The 22,746-nt window shown below is 38.5% G+C and overlaps 1 protein-coding gene across 8 annotated transcripts in view; it reads right to left on the minus strand.

Moving 5' to 3' along the window:
• The window catches only part of wnk2 (WNK lysine deficient protein kinase 2), a 172,447-nt gene that overhangs the window by 78,761 nt on the left and 70,940 nt on the right, over positions 1–22,746 (minus strand). For 6 of the 8 annotated variants that reach the window (XM_087994280.1, XM_087994278.1, XM_087994276.1 and 3 more), the window contains exons 6-9: positions 19,777–19,996; positions 14,245–14,521; positions 11,164–11,363; positions 5,896–6,018 (exon numbers count right to left, since the gene is read on the minus strand). In XM_087994280.1, coding sequence (XP_087850406.1) covers positions 5,896–6,018; positions 11,164–11,363; positions 14,245–14,521; positions 19,777–19,996 — 820 coding nt within the window. The remainder of the gene's footprint in view (positions 1–5,895; positions 6,019–11,163; positions 11,364–14,244; positions 14,522–19,776; positions 19,997–22,746) is intronic. The other 2 variants (XM_087994281.1, XM_087994277.1) reach the window with 1 other exon arrangement.

The raw sequence follows: 22,746 nt of genomic DNA on the forward strand, positions 1-22,746 counted from the left end.
TCTCCATCATAAGGTCAGAAGTGGGAATATTATGACGACTGGACAATGTTCAGCATCATTCGCAACTCCCCAGCTACCGGAACAATCTATTTCCAAACACAGAAAGCCATGAACAATATCCAGGTTTGGGCAAAACGGTGGCAGTTAACATTTATACCAATCAAGTCCCAAAAATAGCACAACTCTTAACACTGCGAAGCTTGTTCACCATCTCTATTTGCCTGGATGAGTACACCTACATAATTACAAAATTGGTGGGCGGCACGGTGGCACAGTGGTTAGCACTGCTGCCTCGCAGCGCCAGAGACCCGGGTTCAATTCCCGACTCAGGCGACTGACTGTGTGGAGTTTGCACGTTCTCCCCGTGTCTGCGTGGGTTTCCTCCGGGTGCCCCGGTTTCCTCCCACAGTCACAAAGATGTGCAGGTTAGGTGAATTGGTCATACTAAATTGCCCGTAGTGTTAGGTAAGGGGTAAATGTAGGGGTATGGGTGGGTTTCGCTTCGGCGGGTCGGTGTGGACTTGTTGGGCCGAAAGGCCTGTTTCCACACTGTAATCTAATCTAAAACTCAACATCATCCAAGACAAATCAGTTCGCTTGATTGATACCATATCCACAAACATTGACTCTTCTCATCACCAAGTAGGAGCAATGCACACCATCATAAGATGCGCTGCAGAAATTCACTAAGGCTCATCAAGCAGCACCTTTGAAACCTATAACCATTACTATTCTTGAAGGACAAGGGCAGCAGATACATGGGAACACCATTACCTGCAAGCTCCCTTCCAAGCCATTTCGCATCTTGATTTGGCAATTTATCACAGTTCTTTTAGCGTCTGGGGGCTAGTTCAAGATCCTGGAACTTGTGCCCTAATAGCATTGTGGGTGTACCTACATCAAATGAACTGCAGTTGTTTAAAAGAAAAGCTGCCCACCACCTTTTCAAGCATAATTAGTGATGGGCATTAAATATTGGCCAGATAGCAAATTCTACATCCTCAGAATGAATTTAGAAAAGGGAACAGACATTCTCACCCCAACTCTGGAATTCAGCTCTTTTGTCTATGTTAGTAGAAAAGCTACCCTGGAGGTCTGGAAACAAGTTGACCAGTAGAACCCAAACTGAATATCAACAGAGCAGTTTATTATTGAACAAGTCCCTTTACAGCACAGTCACCAGACCTTTCAACACTTTGATGATGATCGAGATATCCTGATAAAGTCCTAAGACTGAATTTGTCCTGCATTTCTGGACAGGATGTATTTGAGCAATATATCTCATTGTCAGGTAAATCTAGTGTTGTAGCTATATTGAACCAGCCTTGGCTTGAGGCGCAAATTCTAGAATACTGTACATTTTCACTTTGACAAGGATGATGTCAGGAAATCAAGTCTTTACTATATTCAGTGCTCAGAACCATTTTTTGACATCATGTAAGTAAACCAAATTAGTTGAAGATTGGTTTCTAGAATGGTTGGGATTTCAGAAGTAGGTAGAAATCTATCATTTCTGGCTGAAGGGGGTTACGAATGCCTCAGCGTGGTCTCTTGCACTCGCAAATTCAAAAGCGGGTTTTTGCTTTAGAAAACTTGGGTTAATTGCCATTCACATTGATTCGATCTAACATTTCAATGCAATTTTGCACTGAATTTATTCTGTAGTTGTCCCTTTGTGACACCTGTTTTTTCCCTATGTCTTATTTATCCTCAACTAACATAACTAAAAGAAGTTTACCCAATGAGCTATTTAATTACTGTTTGTGGGACGTTGCTGTCCTCAACTTGGCAATATTATAATAGAGATCTTCATTGAAAAATAGTTATTTTGCATTCAAGTTTTCTGCATCATCTGAGCTCATGAAATGTGCTACATTAAAACAACTTCTTTTTACCTGTAGTAAATGTTTTAAAAGTTAGTGTCCTCAGTGATCAAATCAGAAAGGCAAGGTATCGCCAATCATATGACTCTCAGCCATTTCTACATTTAGATTAGATTGCAGCTGCTTTATTTCTCATCTAAGGTCTCAACGCTTGGGCAAATCTCCCCAACATTTATAAACATCACTTCCTCAAAAAGGTATTCTGAAATAACTATAAACTTAAGGGCAGTAAATCAAAGTTTAATGGATGTCTCTGAGCAGTAAGGTAAACAGATCTTTAATTACTTTTAACTTCAACCATACTATGAAAAAAATATAAATTCCAAACATAGCACAGTAAGTTGCAAAAGAATTCTCTAAGCAGTAACAATAGACTTTGTTTCTTGCAATTTTTTTCTTTTCCTGGTACTTGTTATATTGTATCACTTTTCTGATAAAGCTTTAAAAAATCTAGCTGTTAACTATAAAAGGCTGTCAAAAGGGAAAATGAGTCTCAATAAAAGTTTAGTTCTCACCATCACATCACTTGGCAAGTTACACTACTCTAATTCTTAGAATTCTCCAACATATACCATATCAATGTACTAGTACAGAATGTGTTTCAGCAAACAAAGGTTTAACATATTACAATGCAAGTTTTCTTGATACAATTTGAAACTCCATTTCTGATAATATGCTCAGCTTCATATTTCACAAAAATCTGAGAAGTAGGATTCTAGACATTTATATTATTATTTATCTAAAAGAAGACCGATCAAGGGATAACATTTTTGAACTTATTAAAATAGATATAAATCCTATTTCTACTTTAGAACAAAATGCTCACATACTGACATAACTGCATGGGGATAAAAAGATGTGGAAAGCCTATTCTTGCACAATTAAATTTCAGTAACAATTTTAACTACGTGAATCCTTAGTGAATTATTGTGCTTTTGAAATTGTAGAAGCAGTGATAGAAACTGGGAACAATCCTTCTGTTTCAGTGTCTAATGTTGAAAGAACCCTTCCTAATGAAGCACAGCAAAATTAGGTACAGATGTAAACTTTATTGCTTTATGCATCACTTCACCTTGAAGGAGGACTCTTGTGGTGCACTGGTAGTATCGCTTCTCTTGTATCAAGAGACCCGGGTTCAAGCCCCACCTGCTCCAAGGGTGTGTAGTAACATCTCTGAACAGGTTGATTAGGAAACAGGTTATAAAAAAATTGAATCCACCTTGATTCTACTCCTCGACTGAAGGGCCTGGATTCAAGACCCACCTGGATTCAGTAACATCTCTGAACAAGTTGGTTAGAACAGAGTGAATTTTTTTTTTTTTTTAAGTTCACCTTGATTTTAGATCTTGTGGCACAGTGGTGCATTTCCCTTCCCCTGAGTCAGGAAACCAGGGTTCAAGTTCACTTGCTCCAGAGGTGTATGGTCACATCTCTGAACAGGTGGGCTAGAAAATATGCTTGCTTTATGCATTAGTTCACCTTGACTAAGGGCTCCTCGGATGCAGTGGTGGTGTCCTGATCTCTGAGCCATGAGGCCTGGATTCAAGTTCCACTTGCTACAGAAGTGTGCAGTAACATCTCTGAACAGGTTAATTAGAAAATATCTGGCTCTCCTTGTTTGCAACCAGGTCAAAGTAGTTACCCTGTTACTCTCATTTCTCAAAGCAACTAATTTTATTACCACCCAGAATAGCATTAAAGATACGCTGAAAATTTTGTGGCTACTGGGAACTGGGTTCAAGTCGCCTACAATTATTTAGTTCAGGATGCATTTTAAAAGACTATCCTAACAGAGTGGACTGGATACGGAATCGAAGCCACATCTCTGTTGTACAAAAGACGTGCATTTTATCATGAGCTCAGAATATCCTAATACACTTCATAGACACTGAAGTACTTTTCAAGTGGAGATACTGTTGTAACCTTGGAAATACAACAGGCAATTTGGATACAGCAGATTCGCACAAACAGCAATGTGATAATGGGCACTTAATTTGTTTTTGTGGTGTTGACTGAGCGATAAACATTGGGCAGGACACCGCAGATAAATCTACTTCTTTTGAATAGTAGCATACGATCTTTTACAGTCACCTCAGAGCGCCTCACTTTAACATCTCATCCAAAAGACAATCTGTAAGGCAGTGCAGCATTCTTTTACTACTACACTAGAATGGCTAATGTTTGTGTTCAAGTCTCTAGAGCAGGACTAAAAAGGTTAGTTTACTGCACAGACAGAAGCCACTGAACCTATCTGTTTGTGTCAGCCAAATAATGAGCCACTCTACTTAATCCACTTTGTAGTATTTGATACAGTGCCCTCTAGGTTACACCACTTGAGGTGCACATCAATACACTTTTTAAGTGAATTTTCTGTTTCTATTAATACTTCACTACCTACTTTCAGGTAGGGAATTCCAGATCCCTAATACCCTCACAGAATGAAACATTATTTCCTCATCTCCCCTCTAGTCTTACCAGCAATCATGTGAAATCTATATTGCTCTCTGCTAGAGTAATAAATAAGCCTATGACCCCCCTCAACTTTCTACATCTCAATCATATAGTCTCTCATTTGCCTCTATTCCAAAATAACTAATTCCATCCAATCCAAAATTTCCTCAGAGCTTTATTTGGCAATCCTGCCAACAGCTTAATAAATCTCCTTTGTACACTCTCTAGTTCAATTTATCCTTTCAATGAGATGACCAGAGCTGCACGTTGTACTAAAGTACTAAAACAGCAATTTATAAAGTTCCAGACTAAATCCCCTTTCTCTAGTATGCTATTCTTCAGCTAATATAAGGAAAGAACTGGATGTGCCTTCTTAACCATCTCTTTGACGTGTCCTGTTACTATCATTGACCTACAGACACTCATTCCAAGGTTCCTCACACCTCGCAATATTTTCCCATTAATTGTGCTCTCCTTTGCATTGTTTGACATTTCCAAATGTAGCCCCTCACTATTTGGGTAGATTGCATTTACCACTTTTCTGCCTACTTAACCAGTCCATCAATATCTTCCCACAGTCTATCAATTGTGTTGTCTATAATCTTCTTGAACATGTTCTCTACACTTGTGTCCAAAATTTTAAATATATATTATGAAGATCAAAAGACCTCATACCATGCTTGTGGAACTCTTCCAGTTGCAAAATCACCCATAAACAATGACCCTTTATTTCCTGCTACTGATTCAATTTAATGCAGCTTGGTGCAATCCCCCAGATCCCATCTGTTTACACTTCCTTAAAAAAAATTAGCTTTCTATGTGGGAACTCTGACAAGTGCCTAAGATCAGTGCAGACCATATTAACTGCATTACTTTTAACAATCAACCATGTTACAACCTTTAGAAATTTAATCAAGTTCATAAGATACAATCTTACCTTAACAAATCCCTATTGACTATCCTTGATTAATCTGTGGCTTTTGAAATTACAGTTTATCCTACATTGTCAAATTGGTTCCAAAGATGTGTAGCTGAAAATGTGTTGCTGGAAAAGCGCAGCAGGTCAGGCAGCATCCAAGGAACAGGAGAATCGACGGTTTGGGCATAAGCCCTTCTTCAGGAACCTGTCTGTAGAATTGAGTTCCCTGCATTGGACATGAACTTTCCTTTTCCATTTTATCTTACCATGTGAGATCCTTGACATTCAGAGGCTCCAGATTTGGCATCCCCACCCTTTTCCTTTGTGGGAACCAACTTACTAAGAATCTTTTGACTGCCCTCTTTAAAAATCTCCTGCTGTTCTGACACTGACTTACACTCAAGTCACTATTTCCTGTCCAGTTTAGCTAAATCGCTCTTCAGCTTACTAAGATTTGTCTTTTTGCCAATTTAAAACTCTAACTCCTGTTCCATCCTTTTCATTTTTCATTACTATATTAAAACTAATTGAATTATGATCACCACCACGAATGGCCAGAAATGCTTTCTCCCCTCCAGTAAACAAGGCTGAAGCAACAATAAGTTTTAAAATAGACTGCCCATATTAAGAAAAGAAATGTACCGATAATGGCTTTAGTTCAGCAGGATGTTGAGATAGCTGCGTTGGCAGAGGTTGTTGAACCTGATATTGTGTCGGTGGCAGAGTTGTGGGCTGGACAAGAGGCTGTACTATCGGCACCTGTTTCTGAAATTAAAACAAGAATTCACCGCATTGCCTAAAAAATTCAGAATCTGGTTTTGCTTTCCTTATCTTGTGTGTATGTACAAATCCCATCAAAATTTCAAGTGAGATGGCCCCATCACAAATTGAAGCCAGTGCCCATTTTTGTATTAAACTTATTTCATTGATCATCCACAAGCAATGCAAATTATGTAAAATTAGTCCCTTGAAAGACACCTTTTTTTTAAACATAGGTGTTACATGTGAAACAGGAACAAGAGGCAAAAAAGTAGTGATCTCAATAGTAATGTCCACAACGTTTAATTCAATTAGAGTTTAGATTAAGATTTTGCTATTGCACGAAACGTAGTATGTTCTCAATACGCAATCAGAATGCAAAATTTACTTGAAAACAGAATGGAGCAAAAAGGGGCCCCAACTATGGGAAAATCAGAACATATGCATAGCAAAACAAAACTGTGAGATTTTCCAATATTATGCGCCCTTAGTTTAACTTTAAGCAGTCACCATTTTAACAATTTCACATGCAGCTGCAGAGGTATTAGTGACATTTAAAAAAAAGATCACTGCCTCAAACTACAGAAGAGGACGACCTTTGGTTTTTGAGCCTGGTCAGCTAAATGTTTGATTTTAAGATATAAAGACTTTCTAAATCTTAATTTGTCATTTTTCTTTTATGTAAATCTATGATACTGAGGGCATTCTGTGTTATTTATTCCAAGATCCGCCTCTTGATGGACTTTTAGTATTAAGGATTGGCATTAAGTTATGCCGGAACAATGTTTTTGAGCACTAAAACTGTACTAACATGGTTTTTGAGCAAAGTGGTTGCTGTTGCTTTTATATAAATTCTGGGTCTGCAGATTGTTAAAGGGGTAGAAGAAATAGCTTTTAGTAGGGTGATATGCTCTTTCTGTCAGATGTGGGAGATCATGGAGAATTTGAATGTTCCTGGAGACTATGTCTGCAGGAAGTGCGTTTAGTCATGAATCCTCTCGGAGCACATCGAGCAGTTGGAGTGATAGCTAGAGGCAATGAGGAGTTTACAAGGGCAAGGGGGTGTGAAGGAAGATTCAGGATGCAGATACAGTCAAGTGGATGGGTTACTGTTATGAAAGGTAGGAGAAACAGGAATCTCCTGTGACTATTATCATTTTAAACAGATATGGCATTTTGGATACTGTAGGGCAGGGGATGAGTTTCTGCAGAGAGAATATAGGAAACTAGGCATGTTAAATAGTAGTAATATCTGAACTACTACTTGCGGCCATGTGTTAGTGAGAGTAGGAACAGGAGGATAGAGCATGACTGAGGAGCTGGTACAACAGGCAAGGCTTCACATTTTTGAACCACTGGAATCTCTTTGGGGTAGAAATGACCTGTGTAAGAGGGATAGGTTCAACCTGAATTGGAAGGGAACCAATATCCTTGCAGAGAGATTTGCTAGTGTTACTTGGGAGGCTTTAAATTCCTAAGGAGAGGGAGTTTGTGTGTGGGTGGGAACCAAAGTGACAGTGAGAAAAGCAAAAAAGCTGAGACCGATACAGTAGATAAGGAAACAAGTTAAATAGTCAAGGAGGACAAGAGGTCGGCAGAGAATGAGGTAAGACTGATAAATTAAACTGCATTTACTTCAATGCAAAAGGCCTGACAGGTAAGGCAAATGAATTTACGACACTGTTGGGAATATGGGATTGGAATATCAGAGCTATTACAGAACATGGCTGAGGAATGAACAGGACTGGCAGTTTAAAAAAAAAGCTGTAGTAAGGATAGAAAGGTACCTGAGAGAGGAGGAGCAGTGGCGTTTTTGATTCAGGATAATGGTTGTAAACAGGGAGGATATTCCTGAGAGATCGTCCAGTGAAGTTATATGGGTGGAAATGAGAAATAAGAATGGGATGATCACCTTGTTGGGCTTGTATTATAGGCCCCCCAATAGTCCGCAGAACATTGAGAAGCAAATATGTAAGGAGATCTCATATCTGTAGAAAATTAAATGTGTACAATTCAATGAGTGTACGTACTGACTAGAGAAGCAGTAGTACTTTGCCTACTGTTGAGAAATTAGGCAGGCCAAGTGACTAAGGTATCAGTGGGGTAGCACTTTGGGGCAAGTGATCATAATTCTACTAGTTTTAAAATAGTTATGAAAAGGATAGAACTGCTCAAAACGTTAAAGTTCAAATTGGAGTAAGACAAAAATCGATGGTACTAGACAGGAACTTTCAAAAGTTGGTTAGGGAGGCTATTTGCAGGTAAAAGGGACATTTGGGAAGTTGGAGGCCTTTAAAAATGATATAACAAGAGTCCAGAGACAGTATGATCCTGTTAGCATGAAGGGCAAGGCTAGTAGGTGTAGGGAATCCTGGATGACCGGAGAAATTGAGGCTGTAGTCAAGAAAAGGAGGAGGCGTATGTCAGGTACAGACAGTTGAAAGTAAACAAATCCACATAAGAGGGAAATCAGGATTATAAAAAGGACAAGAAATGGCTTTGGTAGTTAAGGAGAATCCAAAGAGATTCTCTAATTACATTAAGTGCAACTAACATTAAGAGTAACTAAGGAGAGAATAGGGTTCTTTGAAGATCAATGTGGTCATATTGTGCGGAACCACTGGAGATAGATGAGATATTAAATAAATATTTTGCTTCAGTATTTATTGTGGAAAAGGATATGGAAGCTAGGAAACTTGGGGAAATAAATAGTGATGTCTTGAGAAGAGTTCATATTACAGAACAGATGGTTAAAATGCATAAAGATAGATAGGCTTCATCAGGTGTATCCACGAATTTTGTGAGAAACTAGGCAAGAGGTACTGGGCCCCTGAGATATTTGTATCGGTGACAGCCATGGGGGAGGTGCCTGAAGACTGGAGGTTAGGTAATATGGTGCCATTATTTAAGAAACGTGGTCAAAAAAAGCCAGGGACTATAGACTGGTGAGCCTTTTGTTAGCAGTAGGTTAGCTGTTGGAGGGGATTCTGAGGGACAAGATTTATCTCCATTTGGAAAGGCAAGGGCTGATTAAGGATAGTCAACATGGTATGGAAAATTGTGTCTCACTAACTTGAGTTTTTTTTGAAGAGGTGGACTTCAAGAAGGTGTTTGACACTGGCAGCTTCATTCTATCGGGGATCCCAAGAAGGACACCAATGAGGCACATTTTTATACAACCTGTCAGTCAGGTTATGACTGTCCTAATGGTGCAGCTTTTCCAAGTTCTTGTTCAAACGTCAACAAACAAACCCTGGTACATGACCCAGTCACCTCGGATAAAAACACTCAGCTTTTTGAAGAGGAAATTAGAAGAATTTTTTTATTTTAGAGGATTGTCAGTCTGTAGAATTCTCAGTCATCACTGCTTTATGTGCAAGTCAGGTTGAGTTGGGTATATTTTTGCTAGACAAGATTGACAAGGGAAATGGAGCAGACAAAAAACTGAAGTTGAGTTAAGTTTGTTGAAGCAAGTTTCCTTTTCATTATCTGCTAATCCAACTAGCAATCTGTCACATTTCTCCCCAGAACAATCATTATGCCTTAACTTTCATGAAAACAGATCAGTCAGTTGCTTTCACTCTGGATCCCCAAGACAATTTTAGAAATTAAAATTAAACATTAAGCCAAGCTATTATATTAATCCAAGTGGAGATGAAAGCTATCTACCACATTTTTAAAAATATAAAATGCTCCTTTACTACATCACTAGCAATTCTAAATCTTCCTTTGGCCAATGTCATAAAAGATTCAAGCCTGTACGCTCAACTTTCTGTTTGACCAAGGTAAAACCCTACCTCTTCTCTATCACAAATACCACCTATTTCCATCTCTTTGCCATAGCCCATCCACCGAGCCACAGTTTATCTATTACCAAAGCACTCACCCAAAGTTTTTCATGGCATTCAATAATTTCAACTGTAGTTTCATAATAGAGAACAAAATGTTAAACTTGCAAAGCCAGATTCCAGCTAAAAAGGTTCAGAGATAAAATTCTTACCTTTAACAACATATGAGAAAATAAAACCCAGAAAAGAATTTTTTCAAACATTCTTTGCATATTAACTTTTCCAAGGCTAGAACATGACTACATCGTTTTTAAACCCCAAACAAATCAGTAATCCACAACTTCTAAATTAAGGTAACAGGTTTCAATGCCTCAAACTGTATTCTCAAGCTTTCTGCTACAAATATGCCCAGCTCAGTCACAGACCAATAAGGTTTACAATGCTCCTCTTCTTACTTTCCCTCCAAAATCTCATCTCAAAGCCTTAGTGAATTCTGAAACTTAACAGTGAAAACACATACCTGGAATATTGACTGCAGCTTTGGCCTCCTTATCAGAGGAAAGATGTTCTGACTATAGTAGGAATGCAAAGAATGTTTACCAGGCTGATTCCTGGGATGTTGGGACTGACATGTAGTAGGCGACTGAATCGGTTAAGACTATATTCACTCGTGTGCTGTGTGTGTCTAAGTTACACAGAATAGATGCAGGAAGGATGCCTTAAATGAGCAGGGCGTCCAGAACCAGGAGCCACAGTCAAAGGATAAACGGTAGGCCTGTTAGGACAAAGATGAAAGATTTCTTCATCCAGAGCGTGGTGAGCCTGAGATATTTTCTACCATAGAAAAGCATTGAAGTCAAAACATTGAAAGCTTTCAAGAAAATAGATATATTTATTAGGGTGAAAAGGATCAAGGGATATTGGGAGAAAGCAGGAGCACGGTATACGGAGTTGGATAATCAGCCACAATCATATGTTGAATGGTAAGCAGGCAGGAAGGGCTGAATGGCCTACTCCTGCCCCTATATGTTATGCTGCTATGACTAATTTGACTAAGAACTTGATAATAAACCTAACTTTAATAGTGGTACTAAAGATTACAATTCACAGGCAATAAACTTGGGTTTCTTTGATAATGTGTGTGTAACAGCTGATGATGCATGCAGTGTCTCCATTTTGAGCCAGATAATCAATAAAACCAAACAAGCTTTGGGATAAAATTTAATCATGTTACGTTTCTTAATTGTTGTTAATCTGGTCATTTAACTTTTATTTGGCAGTCACTTCATATGAAAAAAGATTTGACTTTACAATAAAGCAGTCAATGAATATTGCAGTACTATAATGAAATTATAAAACTTACTGTAGACGTGTGTTGGTGTTGAACCAACAGCTGCTGTGCACTAATAGAAGGTGCTTGAATATCACTCTGAGGTGGACTGAAGACCTGTTGTACTCTTGGAGGCATCGATTCATGAACGGATGGGTACACTACACTTTGTTGGCTTCCTTGTGAGTCAGAGTAAAGTGTCGACCCTTGTCCACTGTCACAAGTACTGTCAGCTTTAAATAAAAAGACAATTGATGAATAGTAACATTTACTTACAGATTTCAGAATACGTTTGTAAAGACAAACAGCACAGTAAATTGAGGTCAATTCGTTCAATCCAAAAATGATAGGTGGCAGTATCTTTATGCAATAAAATATTAAGATAAACATTCAGAACATTCACCGCTTCTTCCACATTTTTGAAACTCATGTTTGGATTATCAGAATCAGTACTTGCTAGCATATGGCAATCCACTTCTGATTTATGGCTTCTAACCAGAAAGTTGAAAGTTGTAGTGCACCATATTATGCTTGCACCTAGGATGAGCCAAATAAAGAGGAAAACCCTGAAGAGGAGGAAATTTGCTCTCTAACTATTTAAGAACAAAATGCAATTCCATCTTGTAACGCACTGAATATACCTATGCCAAATTTGGTAGAGCAGAGTTAATTTAAGTAGAAAGGCGATAAAATACTTCAATTAAGGCTGCACAGACATAGAAAGGTCCATGCATTGTGACATGAAATGCCTTCCATTTCCCCTTGAAGATCCGTGCAGCAGTAAAATAAAATACACGGTACACCGGGGAGCATAGTCTAAGGGCTTATCTATAAAGCAAATTATATCCTGGGCTTCTTCAGTAGGGATACAGAGTGCAAAAGCAGAAAAGTTGCATTAAAACTGTGCAAGGCCTTGGTCAACCTCAACAGGAGTACATCATCTTGTCTGGGCACCACACTAGAAAGGATCTGAAGGTGTTGGGAAGAGTGAAAGTAGGACAATTTCAGGAAAATCTTCAGTTCTACAATAAAAAACTGATATAATTGGAACTGTTCTCCATGGAGAAGACATGGGTGACTGAAGATTTGATAGAGATATTTAAAATCATGAAGGACTTCGGCCAAGTTGATCATGATAAATGATGTCCATTGGTTAAAAAAGATTGGAGAACCAGGGGTGCAGATTTAAGGTAATTGTGAAAGAAAAAACATTAGCAAATGCTTTTTCGTGCAGTGAGTGATTAGGATGTGGAACATTCAACCTAGGAGGATTGAAGGCAAATTTATTGAGAGTTTTAAAGGGGTATTAAGTCATTACATGAAAATTAAAAAGTTTTGCAGGCGTCTGGTGAAAATTCAGAGAAGGGGCACAAAGCAATTCAGAGGGCCAGCACGGAAATGATTGACCAGTCTCTCCTTCAATATTGTGCACATTCTAAAGTGTTATGAAAACCACAGGTAATTTCTAAGACCACTCTGAAATGATTAAAGTCATTTTCAATCTTTTCCCATTGTAACAAAATGTAGACACTGCATTTTCATTCAATGCTGCGACCAGCTAGCAATAAATCTATTCAGAAATGATCAGGAAACTATTTATAAACATACTAATTCCTGAACAAACCAGGACCATATAAACTAATGAGGGAGAAAATCAAAGACTGCAATTAGTTTTCAGATGCAACTCAAAATCCATATACTTTAAGAATTTAATGATACATGTGTTTACCAACTGGCATTTCTCTTTTCATAAATTTGCTATGTTCAGACAATGAGTACAGATTTGGATATCGTGACACCAACATTAAAAAAAGGATTGTGAAATTGGGGAAGTGGATACCTGGAGTAAAGCTCAGTGATACAGGGCAAAGAAATAACTGTCATAGCTCCATATAAAAATCAAATGACAATTCTCATTATTAAAAATTGTCAAGGCATTACTGAGTCAATATTGATATTTGTTAAACCATCTCCATTCACATTAACTATTTCTTGCATTTTACCAATGTGTCAGAATGGTATCTTTTAAAAAAAGATGGGACTACCTGCAAAATGCAGACCAGTTAAGCAGCTGAGAGAGTAAATGTTCAAATACAAGCAATTACACTCAAAATTGTCTGCAGGCATTTCAATGTCATCTTCTAATTATTATTTGTATTAATTTGTTTAAAACTTCCTTCTTTTTTAAAAATTTCCTCATGAGTGAGCATTTCTAGAACAGTTATCTGGCTCTAAATGTGGATTATCACAGCACTTATAGCCAGCTCAAAATAAAAACACAGCTTATTTATGGAAAACAATTTTTGCTGAGTGTGCTTCACAGTGCTTTACCGAATGCAATTTTACATATTAATCTACAAATTTTACATTTCCTTTAAGCCATACTATTCATTTTTCAATAACTTTTGTTTATAAGCACAATTAACATAAAAAAGTCATTTCACAGAAGTATTATATAATGAGAAGCAGAGTCAGATATGTAAATACACGGCTAGATGACCAAAGAGGTAGGATTTTAAAAAGTTGTCTTATTGGAGCAGTTATAGTGTAGACAATTGAAGGGGCTGCCACCAATGGTGATTTGAATAAAATGCAGGACCTTCAAGATCTTAAATTAGAAAATTTCAGATATTTTGAAAATGTTGCAAGGCTGCAGAAGAATACAGAGATACAAGCAAGCACAGAGAAACAGAATTTAGGGCATTAATAGGGCATAAACTTCAAACCAGTTGAAAACATACAGATTCTATGGAAAGAACAGACAAAAATTGCTTTTTTAAAAAATCAACCAGTAATCAAATGCGCTATTGGAACAATATTTCGCAAAAGAGAACAATGAATGAAGTCATACTGATTCATGGCAGCAGCTTACAGCAAAATATTGAATAGAGTGCTATGGATTTTTTTTTGAAACAGACATCTGATTGTTACTTAGACTAACCCCCTCAGAATGTGGATTACTGCTTTCAATTTCTTTGGAGGTGATCAATCATAGATCAATTACTAGATAACAAGCAAATTACCTTTATTAGAAATGAATAATTGATTTCATACCAGACAGGACTTTAAACCATTTCTATTTCTTTAAAGCCAAAATCAAATAACTACACTTACACATAACAGATGTGACACTAACGAGCAGACTCTGATGTACGTGTTGATCGGCTTCAGGTTCTTCTAGTTCTGAGGGGATTTGCAGACCTGACTGGGGTGTACCTGTCACTTGATGAAAACAATCCTTCTGTCTTTCCAATTCTGTCGTTTCTCTTTGGGCACTTATCACAATTACTTGCTGACATCTTTCCCTTCTCCACTTAATTAAGGCTACTCTGTCTCGTATTGACTTGGCAACGGTCTTGGCATCACATTCTTGAAAGAAACCAGAATCAATCTGCAACCAAACATCAACATTGAAAAACTTATAATATGCAAAAGATATCCTTCCCGATTACAAAAGTCTGATGGAAAATATTTACCAAACAATTGAAAGTTGCTACAAATTACAGATTTGATCAATGATCTCAACCTATTGAACTGAAAGAATTTTATACTCAATTGCAAAAATAATCAGTTTACATCTGTAAAATGTACTGGTACTAGTAATGCAGAATTTAAAAAAAAAGTATTTTCTTTACTTTCTTCATGCAAAGTAAAATACAAATAACAAATCTTCAGGTTCCTACAGCTGCCAACTTAGCCCACCACATATGTTAATACCAAAAATTAGAATGGTCAGCAACATTTAGAGCATATAGTGACATTTCAGTTCTAAATTTGATTAAATTGAAAGTGGATAAATTACAAACCTGTGATCATTAGTTTCTCCCCCAAAAAATTCATTCACACCTTAAATTCTTTCAAAATGCCAACTTAGTAATAATTGAGTTACTGGGCTTTACGATGTGAAAGGCAAAGTATCAGTAACATTAAAATGATGAGCCAAAATAAACCAATTTAATTGCATCATAATCTGGCCTTCATCTAAAAGTTTAAATATCAGAATACAAAACCTTAAATGGAGAACTTTTGTTACAACTATGCCATGTAAAATTATTCATATTGCAGGTAAGTAATTGTAGATGCATTGCCCTGAATGCAAAATGTTGGAATAAGTGAAATGTTTAATGAATGTTAAAGTTGTTTAAGGTTGCCTAAGAGGGGAAGAAGAATGAATAAATATAAATCTGGTTTTGTTATTTCTACATTTCATGTTTTGTATGTTTTGTCTATTGAAATGGTGTTTTTTTTTTCAAAAGATCAGCGATAAGTAAAAAAGCATGCCTTTATTTTTGTTTTTTTAAAGAATCTGTTGACTGAAATGAAAAGGATCAGTTTTGAACAAGGAATTTACAAGCAATGGCTGTAAGTTTTGAAAGGAAGGAGTTTGATACCTATCATGAACTCTGCTTGTGAAGCAGAGGGCTCCAGTGATATGCATATGAAATGGAACCAACGGGTTATTTACAAATGAAGTTGACGGTCATTGATAATTGGTCCCGAGTCCCCACAGGCACTCCACCTGCCAACAAGGTGATTAGTTTCAAGTCACCTAAATAGTTTGGGCAGTGAGGAAGACAGACAGAAGCTAGTTAGAACAGAACAGAAACCAGCAGATCTGCATCAGCCAAAAACCAACTCTCTTCTCTGCAGCAAGACACTTTAATAAAACTGAAGAAAGCCTACTTATTCTTCCTTCAGCAGATCCTGCAAATTGTAACGTTGAATTGGATAAGTCAGATATCTTTCACAAGTGAAGCAGCCAACCTGTGCTTCTTGTAAACCTGCAGAAGCATTCGGAAAAATGAAGGTCGAGGAGAAACCTTCGGATCAGCAAGAACTAACCCAAAAACCATAAGAACAAAGACTATGGAACTATTTTCTCAATTTTCCCTCTGCCCTTTTTTCCCCACATTTATGTTTGTCTATGTGTAAGGAGAAGATTAAGGATATTAGAGTTGACTAAATTTAGTAAATTTGTGAAACTGCTTATTTGTAGCTAGAAACTAATGCTCTGCAATAAGTAGTGACTTTCATCGAGTACATAGACCTAGCCCATGTTCTCTACCAACCTGGTTCTGAAAATTGGGTAGCTTGGGGATTTTGTGTATTTTGTTTATAAGCTTCAATTTTTGTGATGACTCTGGAAATAGTGGGGCTTGACATCTATCCATTAAATCAATGAGTTGTGACACTGTAGTATGTGGGAGCTGATGGATAGGATTTATATGCATTTGGAAAGGCAAGGAGTGATTAGGGATAGTCAACATGGCTGTGTGTGTGGGAAATCACGTCTCACTTATTAGAGTTTTTTGAAAAAGTAATGAGAAGAGGATTGATGAAGGCAGAGTGGTAGACGTTGTCAATATGTACTTCAGTAAGGTGTTTGACAAGGTTCTACATGGTAGACTAGTGACCAAGGTTAGATCACTTGGGGTACAGGGACAACTAGCCATCTGAATACAAAATTGGCTTGAAGGTAGAAGACAAAGGGTAGTGGGGGGGAGAAGGGTTTTTTTTAAGACAGGAAAGCTATGACCAGTGGTGTGCTGCAAAGATCAGTGCTGGATCCACTGCTTTTCATCATTTGTATAAATGATTTGGATTTGAATAGAGGAGTTATGGTTAGTAAATTTGTAGATGACACCAAAATTGGTGGTGTAGTGGACAGCAAGGATGGTTACCTTAGAGTACAACAGGACCTCAATCAGATGGGCCAACGGGCTGCAGAGTGACAGATGGCGTTTAATCATGATAAAGGTGCGGTGCTACGTTTTGGAAACACGAATCAGGGCAGGACTTGCACACAACGTAAAGTTCCTGGGGTGTCTGGCCAAACAAAGAAACTTTGGAGAGCAGGTTCATAATTCCTTGAGCTGCAGGCAGATAGGACAATAAAGGTGGCATTTGGTATGTTTGCCTGTATTGGTCAGTGCATGGGTTATAGGAGTGGCTGTACAGGACACTGGTTAGGCCACTTTTGGAATTATGGTCTCCCTGCTATAGAAAAGATGTTGAACCTGAAAGGGCTCAGAAAAGATTTACAAGGATGTTGTCAGGATTGGAGGATTTGAGCTTATAGGGAAAGGCTGAATAGGCTTGCAATATTTTCCCTGGAGTGTCAGAGGTTGAGGGGTGACATTATAGAAGTTTATAAAATCATGAGGAACATCGATAAGGTGAGTATTCAAGGTCTTTTCCCCAGGGTGGACGAGTCCAAAACTAGAGGGCATAACTGTAAGTGAGAAGGGCAACATTTAAAAGGGACCTAAGGGTCAAAATTTTCATGCAGAGGTTGGTGTACAAATGAAATGAGCTGCCAGAGGAAGTAGAGGAGGTTGGTACAATTACAACATTTAAAAGGCATCTGGATGAATATATGAATAGGAAGGGTTTATAGACTTATGGGCTAAGTGCTCATAAAGGGACAAGATTAATTTGAGATATCTGGTAAGCATGCATGAGTTGGACCAAACGTTCCATTTCCCTGTACAGCTCTGTGTCTCCATTCTATGTCTAGTTACTCTTTTGTCTTAATATTCTTGCATAAACTCTTTGGATTTTCCTTTACCTTGTTTGCCAAAGCTCTCTCATGTTCCACTTTTGCCCTCCTGATTTCCCTCTTAAGTGTACTCCTATACCCCCAGTACTCCTCAAGGAATTCATTTGATCGATCTATACCTGACATACGCCTCCTTTTTCTTGACCAGAGCCTCAATATCTCTCATCTCATGTTCGCTACTCCTGCCAGTGATGTCCTTCACACTAACACGAACATGCTGGCCCTGAACCCTCATTATCTCACTTTGGAAAGTCTCCCACTTGCCAGATGTCTTTTTACCTGTGAACAGCCCCTGCCAACCTACTTTTGAAAGTTTCTGTCGAATTCCATCAAAGTTTGACTTGCACCAATTTAGAACATTAACTTGTGGATCAAACCTATTCTTTTCCATAATTCTATTAGTTTTAAATTATGTCACTACTCTCAGAGTATGCCACTAAAATTTCAGTCGCTCACCCTGCCTTATTTCCCCAAGAGGAGTTTTTGCCTCCTCTCTGCTAAAGTCATCTATGTATTGACTGAAAAGCTTTCCTGAACACACACATTCCTCCCCATCTAAGCGCTTAACACTACAGTAGTCCTAGTTTATGCTTTGAAAGGTAAAATCTCCTATTACAACCCTATGAATCTTAGTTATCTGCAATCTCCCAACATAGTTGCTCCTCGATTTTCCACTGATTATTGGGGGCCCATAGTACAATCTCATCAAGGTGATCACCCTCTTCTTATTTGAAAGTTCTGTTCATACAGCTTCACTCCACAATCCCTCAGGAATATCTTAAATACTGCTGTGATGTTTTCACCAATCAAAAACGCCACCCTGCCTCTCTTGTCTCACCTTCTATCCTTCCTATAACACCTGTAACCCTGGAATATTGAGCTGTCAGCCCTGTCCCTCCCTCAGCCATGTTTCTGTCATAGTTATGATATTCCAGTCCCATGTTCCCATCCAAGCCCCAGGGTCACCTGCTTTACCAGTTAGGTTTCTTGCGTTGAAATAAATGTAGTTTAATTCATCAGTCTTACCTTGATCACTACCAAGTACTTGCCTGCCTAGTTAACCGCTCTAACTTCTGTACCAGCCTCAACTTTCACTTCTGTCTTACTCCTGTTTAAGGCCCCCCCCCCACCACTCCCCCACCAGTCTAATTTAAACCCTCCCCTCTAGCTCCAGCTAATCTTTCAGCCAAGAGACTGGTTCCCCCTCCAGTTCAGGTACAGGTCACCTCTGCCCCAAAAGAGACCCCAAGGATCCAAACATCTGAATCCCCGTTCTCTGCACTAGCTCCTCAGCCACACATTCATTTCATCTTCCCCATCCTCCTACTCCTACTCACATTAGCATGTGGCAAGTGGAGTATTTCAGAGATTACTACTCTTGTTGCCCTGCTTTTTAGCCTCCTAACTCCTTGTATTCACTTTGCAGGTCCGCATTCCCTTTTCTACCTATGTTGTTGGTACCACTACATACAAGGATCTCTGGCTCCCCTTTGAAAATCTGCTGTCACTGTTCAGAGATGTTCTTGATCCAGGCACCAGGAAGGGAACACACCACTTCTACCTGGAATGAGCAGACAGTCTGATGAGGAAAGGTTGGACAGGCTAGGCGTGAATCTACTGGAGTTTAGAAGAGTAAGAGATGATTTGATTGAAAGACATAAGATCCTGAGGGGGCTTGGCAGAGTGGATGTGAAAATGAAGTTTCCTCTTGAGAGAATCTAGAGGTAGGGGGCCAGTACTTCAATGTCAGAGGTCAATCATTTAAAATGGTGATGGGGAGCACTTTTGTTCCTCTTAGAATGTTGATGTTTGTTGGAATCTCTTCCTCAAACAGTGGTGGAAACAAAGTCTTTGAATATTTATGTGGAGGAGAAAGAGAATGGAGGAAACCAATCCACTTAGCGTCTCAACGGACCATGAAAATACCTTGTACGATAGGGGCAAAGCTTTTAAACCAAGTGACTTGTTGGTCAGGATCTGTTGGCAACCATTGGTGTTCCATCACTATGATCAGACACTGTATAAATTCAAGTCTTTTTTTCCACTTCTAAAAAAGCCTTACATTGCATTCGTGATATGAATTTTACCATTTCTTGTGCAACATCATCAGGGTTTTCTTTATTCAAATCAAAGCTGAACTCAATAGCTCCATTGTCCTTGGGCTTGCCCTTCAGCTTCTTAGGATCTTCAACCCAAAGTCTCATAGCAATTGAATCTTTTTTTCCATCATCCTCTTCAGCAAGCTCAACCCTTAGTCCAGTCTCCTCCGCAAAGAATGCATGATTTAATAGATCCTTTATAGAATATCTGGAAAACCAATGAATATTTATTCCACTTGGGGTAGAGTTGCTGCTTTTGGCAGTACACAGTCTAGACATAAACTAAATCTAGAATTGAGCTAACTTTGACAGATTAATTATTCTCGAGTTCCCACTCAAACACATTTGCACATTGCAAGAGCTGACAAGAACCAGCACAATATTTTAGAATCAAGTACTTTAACAACAGTAACTTGACAAGAGTTTGATTAATAAAGCTGAAAATCAGTTTGAGTTGACAAAAAAGTCAGTCACCACCGGTGATTAACCCAATCCTAAATTACAGAAAATAACTTAAAAACCATTTTGAGACATTTCTCAGTTGTCAGTTTTGTTGTAAATTTAAGAGTTATATGTAAAACCATTTAAGCCATGGCTATTGGTAGCCATGTATATTGGTAGCCATACATTTAAAAAGCTTAATTTTTTGTTTAACTCCTCTTGAAAGCCTACAAATACAATTAGTGGACATTCCAATGTGTGACAGAATTCATTGTGGAGTATTGCCAATTTTGTGGATGAGGCCTGCTTGAGTGCAATGTTTTTAAATCAACACACAGGACCGTATAACTGTGGTGGATCTAATTTGACCTTGAAATTTTATAATTGCTTGCACAAGTCACACTAACTGTAGGCAAGTTATGTTGAAACAAGCAGAATTAGCAAATGCTGGTACCTTTGCAGCTGTATTTCAGATGTACAGAACAATCATAAAATCTTCACATTCATAAATGTTTTTTAAAAAAAGTCATTACAGAAATTATAAAAGTGGTTAAAATGCTACATAAAATAATTTAGTTTATTGGGAATATGGCTCGTTGGGAGGGATGCTTGTCAGAGTGTCAGTCTTGAGTCAGCCTGAACAGCCTCTATCTGCACTGTAGGGATTCTATGAATGGCATTGGGGTGGGGTGGGGTGGGGTGGGGTGGGGTGGGGTGGGGTGGGAAATGGCATGTCATAAATTGCATTTCCATCCAAACATCCAAGTTTTCAAATAAAAGACGTTTGCATACACTATCATTGACACTGCATTACCCATGTCACCCACGAGACTCAGTGGTTCTCATGCATCAGCAAACCATTTATTGTTCTAGTTAGTTTCTCTTTTGTTAGTTTCTTTATGTGCACGCATATTGTCAGCTTTTCCACCATTGTTCATTTAGAATAATGTGTTGTTTAGCTGTGTTTCAAAATCTTCTCACCAACTGTTGATTTATGCTGTTGCCTTGAACACCTCTTTCCTATAGCTTCTGTCTTACTGTTTGCCTGCTCAGCAGTCAGTATCGTCTGCAGAACATTACAAATCTCCTCTGACACGCATAGTATTATTGGTCTGAGATTCCAACTTATATTTGCTGTACTCAGTGGTTTTAGATTTGTGTCTAATAACTGGAATTTCAAGTCTTCATTTTTACAATAGCATTGGACTCTCAAATTAGTGCATCCTTGTGGTTTGAGTACTACTCCATCACAGAGCCTCAATTTTACCTTTTGAGTGTTTCATTTTCTGATTGTCATCTGGCATAATCTTACACATGCCTGCAAAAAATTTTACAATGGGCTAGCGTCTATTTGGCACTTCATAATTATTTGATGCTCTCGCTCTGACTGTCACAATGGTGACAATACATGCTAGGATTTGTCACTACTCTTGACATTGCAAACCTGTCCTCAGATGTATATTGAATCAACTGCACCTTTGTCTGACATATCTCTAGCCTCCATGCTTGACTTTTCGAATTATTCAAAAGTGAGGACTGCAGCTGCTGGAGATTAGAGTGGTGCTGGAAAAGCACAGCAGGTCAGGCAGCATCCGAGGAGCAGGAGAATCAACGTTTCGAGCAGGAGCCCTTCATCATGCTGTTGCAGTATGATCTTTTATGCCCAAGATAATTTATCTTTCATGCAATTGTTGTTCAGATGTCCAAATTCACAGGATTCAATATGCTATGTTAGTGTAGACACACATCAATAGGCTCCTTTCACCATGAGCTCTATTGTTAAATACATATCACGCTACATTCAATACACACTGAACACATAACCTATTCAGTTAGATCACAAAATGGCAGGGAAAATACAGATTATGCAAATGCACATCTAAAATTTAAGATCCAAATAATTTGAATGAAATAGTTTAAGAAAAGATGCCAGATGAATGCAATGTTGTCTCTTATCTCAAGAGGGTTGGAATATAAAAGCAGAGATGTACTACTAAGACTTTATAAAGCTCTGGTTAGGCCCCATTTGGAGTACTGTGTCCAGTTTTGGTCCCCACACCTCAGGAAGGACATACTGGCACTGGAACGCGTCCAGCGGAGATTCACACGGATGATCCCTGGAATGACAGGTCTAACATATGAGGAATGGCTGAGGATACTGGGATTGTATTCGTTGGAGTTTAGAAGATTAAGGGGAGACTTAATAGAGACGTACAAAATAATACATGGCTTGGAAAAGGTGATTGCTAGGAAATTGTTTCCGTTAGACGAGGAGACTAGGACCCGTGGACACAGCCTTAGAATTAGAGGGGGTCATTTCAGAACAGAAATGCGGAGACATTTCTTCAGCCAGAGAGTGGTGGGCCTGTGGAATTCATTGCCACGGAGTGCAGTGGAAGCCGGGACGCTAAATGTCTTCAAGGCCGAGATTGATAGATTCTTGTTGTCTAGAGGAATTAAGGGCTACGGGGAGAACGCTGGTAAGTGGAGCTGAAATGCGCATCAGCCATGATTGAA

Source organism: Chiloscyllium plagiosum, unplaced genomic scaffold (genome assembly GCF_037043375.1).
Source record: "Chiloscyllium plagiosum isolate Xiang-an unplaced genomic scaffold, Cpla_swu_hap1 HiC_scaffold_14, whole genome shotgun sequence".
NCBI lineage: Eukaryota > Metazoa > Chordata > Chondrichthyes > Orectolobiformes > Hemiscylliidae > Chiloscyllium > Chiloscyllium plagiosum.